This window comes from Capra hircus, chromosome 1 (assembly GCF_001704415.2).
Source record: "Capra hircus breed San Clemente chromosome 1, ASM170441v1, whole genome shotgun sequence".
Lineage (NCBI taxonomy): Eukaryota > Metazoa > Chordata > Mammalia > Artiodactyla > Bovidae > Capra > Capra hircus.
Genome location: NC_030808.1, coordinates 135136161 through 135150515, shown reverse-complemented (window position 1 = coordinate 135150515; position 14355 = coordinate 135136161). Strand labels below are relative to the sequence as shown.

Genomic DNA, 14355 nt, shown 5'->3' with positions numbered 1-14355 from the left:
ACCAATATAGCAATAATCGATTCAAGCCAGGACCATCAATCAATGGGTACTAAAACTAGTGGGTGGATATTAGATGGCTATGACATTAAAAACAAGACAGCTGTTTTTTAAATGTTGGTAAGAATGAGCATTCCAGCTGCCCATGCTGTATCACTAACAGCTTACACCACCCCCTAGAGTCCAGGCAGTATTACGTCCCTCCCTCCCTCATAACCCTTTGTGTGTGTGTGTGTGTGTGTGTGTGTGTGTGTAGTCACTAAGTTATGTCCAATTTTTTTCTGACCCTTTGGACTGTAGCCCATCAGGCTCCTCTGTCCATGGGATTCTCTGGGAAAGAATACTGGAGTGGGTTGCCATGCCCTCCTCCAGCGAATCTTCTTGACCCAGGAATTGAACTTGTGTCTTTCATATCTCCTGCATTGGCAGGTTGATTTTTCTACCACTAACCCACTTGGGAAGCCCTCCTCCCTTTACCCAACTTCAAATTTTTCTTCTAGTGCAGGACCAACTCCTCTAAGAAGCCTTTCCCAATGGCACACCTCCATCCCACAACAGAATCCTCTGTCCACAATGCTATTATTATTAAATTCATCACATTCTGTAATAAAATATGGTCACAGGGAGCTCTACTTTTTTCTTACATCTCAACACCAATCACAGTGTCAGTTACGCAGAAGTTACTAAGTTCTTACTTGAAGGAATATTGGTTTGGCTAATTTTTCTTTCACCCCTCGTGTAACTTTTGCTTTTCCCTTTAAGGGCTGTCCTTTTCCTGCTACCTGAGTGTTACCCTAGGCTGGTTCTTTGCCACTCCTTGATTTCTCTTTGTATCCTTCCAATAGGGCCCTCCTCTCTAGACCTCAGTTCTCTTTGCCAAGACTCCCAAAGCCGTAACCTTCTGAGGGGAATTTATAGAGGAGGCCTACTTCCCTATACACTCCCTACCTAAACACCATCCTAGGATCTCTGTTTGCCCTGTGGTCATGTTTATGTACGAAGTACACTGATACTGCAACCTGAACCAAAATAAATCCAAACTCCTTACACTTCTCTCTTCACACAGCCTCGTCCCTAAGGAGGACTTTGTTATAGGTCCTGTGAGTCAAGCCTAGATTAATCAATGTTGAAAGTGAATGCTGTGGAATTATACTGGGTTTCAAAGTCTTATTCCTTAAAACTATGTAGTGTTTTACCAATTAGCCACAGTAAACAAGCACTATTTTTACTGGAAAGAAAATTTTTTATCATGCCCTTCTAGATGCCCACTGCCCCTAACCCAGACCAAATCACCTCCTTTCTCATTTTCCCTAATTGTCCTATTTGGAGCTCACACATTAACATTGATTTCCATTCATTAAGTTCTCATAGACCAACCTTTCTTGTTACCTAAGTGCCCTACTAGGGCTTCCCGTAGTTGCTCAGCAGTGAAGAATCCACCTGCAATGCAGCACACCTGAGTTTGATCCCTGGGTCGGGAAGATCCCCTGGAGGAGGAAATGGCAACCCACTCCAGTATTCTTACCTGGGAAATCCCACAGAGAGGAGCCTGGTGGGCTACAGTCCATGGGGTCACAAAGAATTGGACATGACTTAGCAACCAAACAAGAATAACAAAGTGCCATACTCTATCCCACATCCATCTTAAGGGCGTTTTTAGCCTGACTGCCCAAGGCTCTGTTCCAGCGGGGCTGTTCTCCCCCACCCACTAGAAACACCAGGCATGTAGCTGTCCCTGAATCTTGCCAGAGCATTCCATCCCCCTTCAGAGAAGCAGTCCTTTCTCTTCTCAGTCCTACACATGTTACAGGACACTGCTGAATCCTTGCCCTCTCCAACTAGGCTTCCCGAGTTAACACACTCTCACTGTGCTGTTTGCCTTGCTCACACAGCATCTAGAGAGTGTTACACAAAATATAAAATTATATTATCTGTGCCCTGCACTTTTGTTTTTGGTTTGTGCGCTATTTCCCACTTTTAATAAGATTGTGTCCTACAGAGGGATGGGAACATAGTATTGAATAAATGCATAAATTACTAACTAGAACAGAATGGGTTTGGAGAGAAGGAGGATGGACTTCATTTGGAAGGTACTGAATTGGAGGGAGTGGTAAGAAAAGAAAGGCGAAAAGTTAAAAGGTGAGCAAGATAAGTGCAGATACTGGTGGGAGGAGAGGCAGGCAATTTGGAGTTTTCTATCAAAATCTAAAGTGTACATTTGGAGAGTGTAGGAAAAGGGGTATTTTTACTTTGTTGTTCAATTAAATGAGAAAATTAGATTAAGAAAAAGACTGCAATCTTAGGAGAGAAGCAAAAACCAGGAAAGCTGATTTGAGAATTGCCTCAGGAGGAAGGAACTTAAACCATGGGAATGGGTGAGATGTTCTTTTCTCAGAGAGAATACAGAAAAGATGAAGCAAGGGGCTGAGAACAGGATATGGGCCTTCATGTACAGAGGCGTTTGTGCATTTTACATAGAACTAGTGTGAATGAGCCAGATTTCAAGCACTGGGCTACCTTCCAAAAGAGCCTCTGGGGAAGATTCTTTTGCTTGCTAGTGCCAGATGGTATGGGGCTTTCCAGGTGGCTCAGCGGTAAAGAATCCACCAGCCATTGCAGAAGACCCAAGAGTTGCAAGTTTGATCCCTGGGTCAGGAAGATTCCCCTGGAGGAGGAAATGGCAACCCGCTCCAGTATTCTTGCCTGGAGAATCATGGACAGAGGAGCCTGGTGGGCTGCGGTCCCATGGGGTTGCAAAGAGTTGGACACGACTGAGCAACTATACACACACACAGAGCCAGATGGTATAGCACAGAGATTGTCGATCTGCTTAGAGTGTCATGTGCTTCCTACATTGGAGTCTAAATGGAATTTGGAACTTAGCAGAAATGAAGATCCTTTTGAACATCATCCACAGAACGTGGTTCACTCTCCCTTGTGTGGCTGGGAAGACTGAAAGGAATGGCCCCAGGGAATTCCTGGTAACTCTCTTCCTCTCCACATCAGTGAAACCTCTGCTGGCCACTGGGTCCAGGCCCCCCACATGCTAGTGGAGGGTGGTCACATCTCCCAGTGAGGGTGTTTTGATCAAAGCTTTAGCTGATGCACCTTTTCTGAACCTAGGAAATAATGATGAAGCATGGGCAAAAGATCTGAAGAAGGGAGATTTTGAACTACTATGCAAGGATGGCACCAGGAAAGCTGTGGAAGAGGCGGAGAGGTGCTACCTGGCCCGAGCCCCGAATCATGCTGTGGTCTCACGGAAAGATAAGGCGACTTGTGTGGAGCAAATATTAAAGAAACAGCAGGTATGGACCAGCCAGGGACTCCAAACTGTTTTTCTTGTCTGGGTATGGATTATTGAGGGATTTCGCAGGCGAGGAGAAGCCCACACTCCTGCATTCTTTTCCTGGAAGTTAGAACTGTAAAGGTATGGAGGATGGACTGGATCTCCCAGACCTGGCTCTACTCATATCTTCTGCTTGCTGGAAATCAGACCTCAACTGACGCATGTGTTCCAGGGTCCAAGCATCTGCCTTCTAGCTAGACCCTGACCTTGCTCTGTGGTACCCTCATTTTACCCACTTCTGCCTTTTTTTTAAAAAATGAAGGCAATTAATCCTGTTTCCCAGCTCTTTCTGGGTAGAAGTCATAAAATGTGGACTGTGTTTCTTTTGCTTAAACAGACTGAGAACCATTCCAAAAGGCGGAAAAACCCAGGAACCCTACCCTCAGGGAGCTTGTCCTCTGGTGAAAACAACCAACCCAGGGCTGGCCCTGTGGGGAGAGGGGCTGTCTGAATATTTTAATCCTAAAGACCTTTCCACCCCTTAAGACCAACCTCCCCTCAGTGACAGCTTCCTGCCTGTTGATCCATCATTAGTTTTCTCCTTTTAAAAAGGAAGATAGCACACCTTTGTGGGTCCTCTTAAGGTAAATGACACTAATAATAAACATTTAATGAACATTTCCTAAGTGCTAGATAGAATGCTAAACTTTTTGTAATCATTACTTCATTTATAAACTTAGAAGATGTGGACGAGTCCAGCCTCTTATCAATTTAGGATCAGAGATGCAGCTAACAGCTACCTGTACCACCCCTCACTGGGTGGCTCTTATTTAATACCTTCTTGATAATAATACTTAAAAGGGACATGTTTCTGTCCTCTCATTTCCTGGAAGTCATCCCCAAGGCCATGGCCAATGAAGTGGGGAAAAGAGATCAGAGAGGTTAGCAGTGGGTGGGTAGGAGGGAGGGACTTCCCCAAAGAGATGGGACTAGGCTGGACCCTACAAAGGATTTTGGGGCCTCAAGGAAGCCTAGATTTGGGGCCAATATTTGTGTGAATGCCAAGGGATGGATGTGGAAAGATCCCGAGGCATCCCCTGCAGCTTCCCTTTCTTCCCAGGGCTGGTTCCCAGATTCCAGTTTCCTCCATCCTATGCATGTGTTCCCAGCGGCTCTTTTCCACAGATCCTCATGTACTTTCTGTCCATTTGACAGGATGATTTCGGAAAAGCTGTAACCGACTGCACAAGCAATTTTTGTTTATTCCAATCAACTTCCAAGGACCTTCTGTTCAGGGATGACACTAAATGTTTGGCTTCAATTGCGAAAAAAACATATGACTCCTACTTAGGGGATGACTACGTCAGAGCTATGACTAACCTGAGACAATGCTCAACCTCAAGTGAGTAGGAGGAACAGCATGGGGAACCTGCAAAGTGAATATGGTTGGGTTCTGGGTGCTGGATTAAACAGGAGGGGCGGACTGTAGTCACCAGGAGATGATCAGTTGACTAGATGAAATGATGAGGGAACAATGCAGCCTAGCATGAGTGAAAGGCTACTTGTATGGGCAGATGGTAAGGGGACATGGGCTGATGGCACTGGACATGCAGAATTCCATGCGATTACTTAGAAGAGAGCTATGTGCCCATGCCCAGTGCTCTGCTCTGAACACCTTTTTTATACCGGGCTGCCTTGTTCAAAATGGTAGCCTCTAGCTACCTGTGGATATTTAAATTTATATTCATATTAAACAAAATTTTAAATCAGTCACACCAGCCATAATTCAAGTGCTCAGTAGATACCTATGTCTCCACATAGATGACGAAAGAGAACATTTCCAGCATTGCAGAGAGTTCTTTTACATGGCGCTGTTCTTGAGAGCTTGAATGGTGATAAGTACCAGTAACTCTAAAGTTGCTATACATACCACAGGCATACCTCAGAGATACTGTAGGTTCAGTTTCAGACCATTGCAATAAAAGAATATTGCAACAAAGCAACTCATATGAAGTTTTTGGTTTCCCAGCGCATATAAAAGTTACCTTTATACTACACTATAAAGTGTGCAATAGCAGTGTCTAAAAAATGTCAACAATTCAGTTTGCCCCATCAATCGACTTTTTTTTTTAATCCTTGATGACTGGGTTTTAACCTTTATTTTCACAAATTACAAAAACTTTCTCTTGATTCTTTAGAGAATCAGAGATACATTAAAAAATTGTACAGTTTAATTTAGATATTATAAATACCATTGGGAAAAATTTTAAAGGATACTATTATTGAAATATTTTTATTATGTATTTTTTTATCCTACACACAACCTATTTACTCATTTATTTTGCTTGCTGCATATCTATTTTTTTAAATTAGAATTCTAACATGCTTTTCATATTAAATCAAACAAGTAGAATCAAAATGTCATAAATTTTTTAGATAGGCCAAAGGTTCATAATCACAATAGAAAAAGATGTTTACTAGTTTTCACAATGAATAGCCAGACACCCCAAAAATAAAAAGATAATTACAATTGCAAGTCATAATGGGAACATGATTAGCCTAACAATATATAATAATTACACACAATCTGATGGGTCAAGCAGAGTCATGTGGTAAATGGGAGTGCATGCATGCACAAGTTTTCATCTGCCCAGCCAGTCTATGTCTTTGGGTTGGTTTAATCAATTTACAATTAAGGTAATTTTCGATATGTATGGTTCTATTAACATTTTCTTAATTGTTTGGGGTTTATTTTGTGTAGGTCTTTTCCTTCTCTTGTGTTTCCTGCCTAGAGAAGTTCCTTTAGCATTCATTATAAAGCTGGTTCGGTGGTGCTGAATTCTCTTAACTTTTGCTTGTTTGGAAAGCTTTTGATCTCTCCATCCGATCTGAAAAAGAGTCTTACTGGCTAGAGTATCTTGGTGGTAGGTTCTTCCCTTTCATCACTTTAAATATATCATGCCATTCCCTTCTGGCTTGTAGAGTTTCTCTTGAGAAATCAGCTGATAGCTTGATGAGAGTTCCCTTGCATGTTATTTGTCATTTTTCCCTTGTTGCTTTTAGTATTTTACCTCTGTCTTTAATTTTTGTCAGTTTGATTGCTGTGTGTCTCAGTGTGTTCCTCCTTGGGTTTATCCTGCCTGGGACTCTGTGCTTCCTGGTCTTGGTTAACTATTTCCCTTCCCATGTTTGGGAAGTTTTCGGGTATTATCACTTCAAATATTTTCTCAGGTCCTTTCTCTCTTCTCCTTCTGGGACCCCTATAATGCAAATGTTGGTGCATTTAATGTTGTCCCAGAGGTCTCTTCAGCTATCTTCTTCCATTCTTTTTTCTATATTCTGTTCTTTGGCAGTGATGTCCACCATTCTGTCCTCCAGGTCATTTATTCATTCTTCTGCCTCAGTTATTCTGTTATTGATTCCTTCTAGTGTATTATTCATCTCGGTTTGCTTGTTCTCTAGTTCTTCTAGGTCTTTGGTAAACATTTCTTGCATCTTCTCCATTGTTTCCCCAAGATGCTGGATCATCTTCACGATCATTATTCTGAATTCTTTTTCTGAAAGGTGGCCTATCTCCACTTCATTTAGTTGTTTTTCTGGGGTTTTATCTTGTTCCTTCATCTGGGACATAACTTTCTGCTTCTTCATACTGATTTACTTTCTGTAATGTGGTTTTTGTTCTAGCTGCTGTGGGATTGTGGTTCTGCTTGCTTCTTCTGTCTGCCCTCTGATGGAGGAGGCTAAGAGGCTTGTGTAAGCTTCCTGATCGGAGGGGCTGGCAGTGGGAAAAACTGGGTCCTTCTGTGGTGGGCAGGATTTTGCTCAGTAAAGCTTTAATCCAATTATCTGCTGATGGGTGGGGATGCACTCCCTCCCTGATTTTTTGGCCTGAGGTGATCCAGCCTTGGGGTTTATGGGCTCTATGGTAGAGTTAATGGTGACCTCCAAGAGGGCTTACACCAAGGGGGACTTTCCAGGACTGCTGCCAGTGCCCCTGTTCCTGTTATGAGCCCCTGCCCTCCTACACCTCCACAGGAGACCTTCCAACACTAGCAGGTAGTTTGGGTTCAGTCTTCTGTGGGGTCATTCTTTCTTCTGGGTCTTGGTGTGCGCAAGATTTTGTTTGTGCCCTCTAAGACTAGAGTCTCTGTTTCCCTCAGTCCTGTGGAAATTCTATAATCAAATCCTGCGGGGCTTCAAAATCAGATTCCCTGGGGATTCCCAGTGCCTTTGTCAGATGCCCAGGCCAAGAAACCTAACATGGGGTTTAGAACCTTCACAACAGTGGGAGAACTTCTTTGGTATTATTGTTCTCCAGTTTGTGGATCACCCACCTGGAGGGTATGGGACTTGATTTTATCATGATTGTGCCCCTCCTACCATCTTTCTGTGGCTTCTTCTGTGTCTTTGGATGTAGGGTATCTCTTTTTGGTGGGTTCCAGCATTCTCCTGTCAATAGTTGTTCAACAGCTAGTTGTGATCTTGGTACTCTCACAGGAGGAGATGAGTACACATTCTTCTAGTCTGCCATCTTCAGCTGGAAGCCTGAAATTGATGGATCAACTCTTCTTTCATGACTGATTCCTCTGTAGCATCCAATGCTATTTGATAGCATTTTACCCACAGTAGAACTTCTTTCAAAATAGGAATCAACCGTCTCAAGTCCTGCCATTGCTTTATCAGTGAAGTTTATATAATGTTCTAAATCTTTTTGTCATTTCAACAATCTTCACAGCATCTTCACTAGGAGTAGATTTCATCCCAAGAAACCACTCTCTTTGCTCATGCATAAGAAGCAGCTCCTCATCTCTTAAAGTTTTATTATGAGATTTGCAGTAATTCAGTCATATCTTCAGGCTTCACTTCTAATTCTAGATCTTTTAATATTTCCATCACATCTGCCGTTGCTTCCTCCACTGAAATCTTGAATCCCTTATAGTCACTTATGAGGGTTGAAATAAACTTCTTTCAAATTCTTGTTCATGCTGATATTTTGACCTTACTCCATGAATCACAAATGTTCTTAATGGCATCTGGAATGAGGAATATTTTCCAGGTTTTCGGTTGACTTTGCCCAGATCCAGCAGAAGACTGACTGTCTATGGCAGTTATGAAACGTATTTCTTTAATAATAAAACTTTAGAGTTGGAATGACTCCTTGATCCATGGGTTGTAGAATGGATGTTGTGTTAGCAAGCATGAACTGAAGTTGCTCAGTCGTGTCCAGCTCTTTGTGACCCCATGGAGTGTAGCCTACCAGGTTCCTCGGTCCATGGGATTTTCCAGGTATGAATACTGGAGTGGGTTGCCGTTTCCTTCTCCAGGGCATCTTCCTGACCCAGGGATTGAACCCCGGTCTCCCACGTTGTAGGCAGACACTTTACCATCTGAGCTACCAGGAAGCAAGCATGAAAGCAACTTTAATCTTGTACATCACCATCCAAGCTCTTGGGTGACAAGGTATGCGCTCAGTGAGCAGTCATATTTTAAAAGGAATGTTTCTTTCTGAGCAGTAGGCTTCAATCAGTTCAGTTCAGTTCAGTTCAGTCACTCAGTCGTGTCTGACTCCTTGCGACCCCATGAATCGCAGCACGCCAGGCCTCCCTGTCCATCACCATCTCCCGGAGTTCACTCAAACTCATGTCCATCGAGTCCGTGATGCCATCCAGCCATCTCATCCTCGGTCGTCCCCTTCTCCTCCTGTCCCCAATCCCTTCCAGCATCAGAGTCTTTTCCAGTGAGTCAACTCTTTGCATGAGGTGGACAAAGTACTGGAGCTTCAGCTTTAGCATCATTCCTTCCAAAGAAATCCCAGGGTTGATCTCCTTCAGAATGGACTGGTTGGATCTCCTTGTAGTCCAAGGGACTCTCAAGAGTCTTCTCCAACACCAGAGTTCAAAAGCATCAATTCTTCGGCGCTCAGCCTTCTTCACAGTCCAACTCTCACATCCATACATGACCACAGGAAAAACCATAGCCTTGACTAGACGGACCTTAGTCGGCAAAGTAATGTCTCTGCTTTTCAATATGCCATCTAGGTTGGTCGTAACTTTTCTTCCAAGGAGTAAGCATCTTTTAATTTCATGGCTGCAGTCAGCATCTGCAGTGATTTTGGAGCCCCCAAAAATAAAGTCTGACATTGTTTCTACTGTTTCCCATCTATTTCCCATGAAGTGATGGGACCGGATGCCATGATCTTCGTTTTCTGAATGCTGAGCTTTAAGCCAACTTTTTCACTCTCCTCTTTCACTTTCATCAAGGGGCTTTTTAGCTCCTCTTCACTTTCTGCCATAAGGGTGGTGTCATCTGCATATCTGAGGTTATTGATATTTCTCCTGGCAATCTTGATTCCAGCTTGTGCCTCTTCCAGTCCAGCATTTCTCATGATGTACTCTGCATATAAGTTAAATAAGCAGGGTATGCCCCAGCCAGTAACGCTGAAGATACTGAAGTTGAACGGTTTTATGAAGACCTACAAGACCTTTTAGAACTAACACCCAAAAAAGATGTCCTTTTCATTATAGGGGACTGGAATGCAAAAGTAGGTTTCAGTAGCAGGCTTAAAATATGCAGTAAACCCTCTCATAAACAGATGTGCTGTCATCCAGGCTTTGCTGTTCCATTTACAGAGCACATAATGATTCTTAAGGGCCCTAAGTTTTTTAAGAATGGTAAATGAGCACTAGCTTCAGCTTCAAGTCACCAGCTGCATTAGCCCCTAACAGGAGAGTCAGTCTATCATTTGATCATGAAGACAGGCACTGACTTCTCCCCTCCAGCTATGAAAGTCCTAGATGGTATCTTCTTCCAATTGAAAGCTGTTTCATCTACATTGGAAATCTCATTTAGTATAGCCACCTTTATGAACTATCTTGGGTAGGTCTTCTGTGTAACTTACTATAGCTTCTATATCAGCACTTTCTGCTTCACCTTGCACTTTTATTTTATTTTTTAGAAATCTCATTTATTTATTTTATTAATGGCTTCACTGGGCCTTTGTTGCTGTGTGTGGGCTCTCTTTAGTTGTGGTGAGCAGGGGCTATTCTGCTACGGTGCTCTGACTTCCCACTGGGGCTGCTTCTTTTGTTGCAGAGCACGGGCTCTAGAGGCACAGGCTTCAAGTAGTTGCAGTCCACAGGTTTAGTTGCCCCACAGCATGTGGGATCTTCCTGGACCAGGGATTGAACCTGTGTCTCCTGCATTGGCAGGCAGATTCTTTGCCACTGAGCCACCAGGGAAGCCTCCGCCTTGACTGTAACATTATGGAGACAACTTCTTTCCTCCTCATGAACCAACTTGTACTCACTTGAAGCATTTCTCCTGAAGCTTCCTCACCTCTCTCAGCCTTCACAGAACTGAAGAGAGTTAGGGTCTTGCTGCAGCTGAGGCTCTGGCTTAAGGGAATGTTGTGACTGGTTTGATATTTTATCTAGGCCACTAAAACTTTCTCTGTAACAGGAATAAGGCTGTTGCTTATCATTTCTGTGTTCACTGAAGTAGCACTTTTAATTTCCTTCAATAACTTTCTCTTTTCATTCACAGTTCGGCTAACTCTTTGGCACAAGAGGCCCATCTTTGCTTTTGACATGCCTTCCTCACTAAGTTTAATCACATTTAGCTTTTGTTTTAAAGAGAGAGATGTGCAATTCTTCCTTCCACATGAACATTTAGAGTCAATGTAGGGCTATTAATTGGCCTAATTTCAACATTGTTGTGCTAGTGGAGCAGCAGGAACACACATAATATTTATCAATTAAGTTTGCCATAGTAATGGGCATGGTTTGTGGTGCCCCAAAACAATTAACAGTAGTAACATCAAAGATCACTGAACACAGATCACCATGACAAAGATAATAACAGTAATGAAGAAGTCTGAATTATTTCAAGTTACTAAACTGTGATGCAGAGACAGGAAGTGAGCAAACACTATTGGAAAAATAGCACCAGGAGACTTGCTTGACACAGGGCTGCCACAAACCTTCAATTTGGAAAAAAACAGTATCTCCAAAGTGCAATAAAGCACAGCACAACAAAAGAAGGTGTGCTTACACTTATCTAGAATACCAGTTTGTGCTATAGCTATGTTGGACATCATTTAATGACTTGGAATCATTTGGAAGATTTGGGAGAATAGCATGTAGCTCAAGGGAGGTTATTCTTCAACTGCAGAGTACAGGTCCATTAGCCACATTCCTTAAGATACTGATTCCCAGGCCCTGGGATACTGATTCAGCAAGTCTGTGCCAGTTTCAGGATTTTGGTATTTTAACAGCTGCCCACATAATTCTGATTTAAGGATCCTTGGCTACTGTTCTGTTGAGGCGGTGGAGACTAGCCCCCAGCAAGGGAACTAGCCCCCAGCAGGGGAACTAGCCAGGCCTGGTGCTTAGTGCATCTCATTATGTTAGTTCCTTGCCTGGATCTGAGAGGATAATTCTCTTAGGCTCATTCCAGCCACATGGACTCAGGTGTGGGAGCCCTGCCCATAGGACATAAGGGAGAGGATGATGCAAGGCAGGGAAATCCTGTGACTGACCTTGGTGTGGGGCACTGACCAGTGTGCAGGCAGGAGCAGGAAGCATTGGGAGGAGGGTCAGGTTCACCCACTAGAGGAGCAGGGTAACTGGTCTGAGTACTTTTGTATTGGGCTTAATTGTTGATTCGCTTAACAGGAACTAAATATAGGAAGATTTTTAACTGTCTAACCCCTCTGCTCTGCCCCCACAGAACTCCTGGAAGCATGCACTTTCCACAAACCTTAAAATCCAAGAGCGGAGCCAACACCTGATGGAGATGGGAGCTCATGGGACCCATAAGTTGCATCTGGTTTTACTGGTCTGAGTGATTTGGTTGCCCTCACAATTTGGTGGTGGCGCCTCTGCAGGATAAAATAAAAATAAACATTATTATTGGTTTTATCTTTTAAAAAAAACTTCACTTTCCCCCCCTTAATGCTTGGTCTATAACTAGCCTTTCCTTCAGAGCTCAAGATTCATTTGCTCTTTCCCGCAGCCACAGTTCCTGGGTACAGTCCAAGTAGGAATTCTTTCTAAAAGGGGTCTGCATGGTCATTTTAATAAAATCAAGTATAAAAGGCTTGATTGAATCAGGTGTGTACGTGTGTGTGTGTGTGTGTGTGTGTGTGTGTGTGTGTGTTGTTGGGGAAAGGGCGGGAAGGAGGATGCAGAGTAAATATTGACATAGAGTGCTCAAGGCAGTACAGAAAAATAATATAGATGATTTACATAGTTTAAAATATTTTAATACATTTCATCAGGTATGCTTGAGTCCCAAGTCTTACTGCTTGCACAAGTGAGTCACTGGAAACTCATCTTGCTAAAAATCGTTCCTTGACCCCAACTCTCATGGCAGTCGCTGCCCTGTCTCCTCCCACTCTTAGTGGAGCTCCTGAAAAGTGGATTCTCATTAATGACTGAACACAGAGAAATCAGTCTTCTGTTCCACACACGTCCCTGAAGCTACTCTGGTCAAGGTCACTGCCCACCTGCCAGCTGTGAAAGCCAATTAGTTCTTTTATCTTTGAGTCTGTTTACTAACTTGATACAGATGACCACTCACCCTTCCTTGGAACCCTTTCCTAGCTTCTCTGATATGGGAGCCCTCTGCTTTGGTTCCCACCTCTCTGTCCTTTTGTGGTCTTACTGTGGGCTTATCCTACCAGTTCTGAAATGTACGGTCATCTTCCTGGGGCTCTTCTCATCCAGTGCTCTTTCCACTTTCTAGGCCCTCCCTAAGCAGCAAGAATGACTCCCAGGCATCTATGTCTGTAGTTCTGACCCCTGCCTGCAGCATCTCACATGCACACCTCCTCCTGCCTGTGGATCTGTACTGTAAAGTTCTCACAGCTATCAGAAGCCCAACAAATAAACAGGGAAGTGATCTTTTTACTCCTTCCCTCCCCTGCTTCCCTAAGCCAACTCTTGTTCCCATACACTTCATAAAGACATAGTCTGCTACCCACTCACAGAAGTCATAAACTGGGGAGTCAAATCTCAATTCAGTATTCTACTTCATTCTACATCTAATGTCAGCAAGTTGTTGATTTTGCCTCCTAAACAACTCTCCAAGTTTGCCCCTTTGTTTCCTAACTCCTACCACAGTTTCAATTTACAGTCAGGGACAGAGCTACAGGTACGGGGTTTCTAAACACAATGGTCCACAGTTCTCAACTTTCTGGTATCCAAAGAAAACAGACCTTGGGTCTACTTTGCAGTCCAGACCTGAGGTTCACCTTTTTATACACAGCCCTGCTTTGCTTTGAGCCTAACAACACTGCCTTATGTAATATTCACCTAAGCTCCACCCTCACCCCAAATCCTATAATAATTCTTTCTTATCCTTTGTTTGATGAGATGTCCCAACCATTTCTCTGGCATGTAGTCTGTCTTACTCCAGTGAATCAACAAATCTAATTTTATCAACAATGCGTTGAGTACCTACCATGATCCAGACACTGTTCTAGAGACTGTGAACGCAGTAATGTATATTATAGTCTCTAAAAATAACTTTGTTCTGTTATTTATTATTCCTTCTAGATTGCCTTCTTGTCAGTTTATCTGTACAGAGAAATGTCTGAAATCATGTTCACCAGATACTATTGATATAACAATTAAGGTGATTTCTGGTTTTCTTCTTTGATCTTTCATTATTTCATTATTATATTGCATTTTTAATATAAAAACATGTCCCATTTTCTTTTCTTTTAAAAAAATCCTCTATTTTTTTCAAAGAAACAGAGTTAAGGAGATAAGCCAGAGTAGGGGGAATCACATGATTGGTGTCCTGAGTCTGAGATAGGTTCCGTTGTGATTCCTCATTCCCAAACTGCACCACCAAAATGGTACTTGTTCACTCACATGCTCTGACTGAAAACCCTTATACAGTGAGGACAGTTCTGATTGGTGTTCTCTGTGTCTGGCCCTTCCTCCTTCACTGTATTTTTAGTCACTAACAGAAGTTATTATTAATATAAAGGAGGTGTGTGTGTGTGTGTGTGTGTGTGTGTTGGGTATTGGGTGGTGAATACAGAGCAGGGATCAGGACCACAA

General features: G+C 42.9%; 1 protein-coding gene across 1 annotated transcript in view; it reads left to right on the top strand.

The window, feature by feature from the left end:
* Nucleotides 1–12383, top strand: part of LOC102172205 (serotransferrin) — a 39813-nt gene extending 27430 nt beyond the window's left edge. Inside the window, exons 15-17 of the mRNA XM_005675551.3 lie at nucleotides 3121–3305; nucleotides 4502–4688; nucleotides 12014–12383. Of these exons, the coding sequence (XP_005675608.2) occupies nucleotides 3121–3305; nucleotides 4502–4688; nucleotides 12014–12048 (407 nt within the window). The 3' untranslated portion in view covers nucleotides 12049–12383. The remainder of the gene's footprint in view (nucleotides 1–3120; nucleotides 3306–4501; nucleotides 4689–12013) is intronic.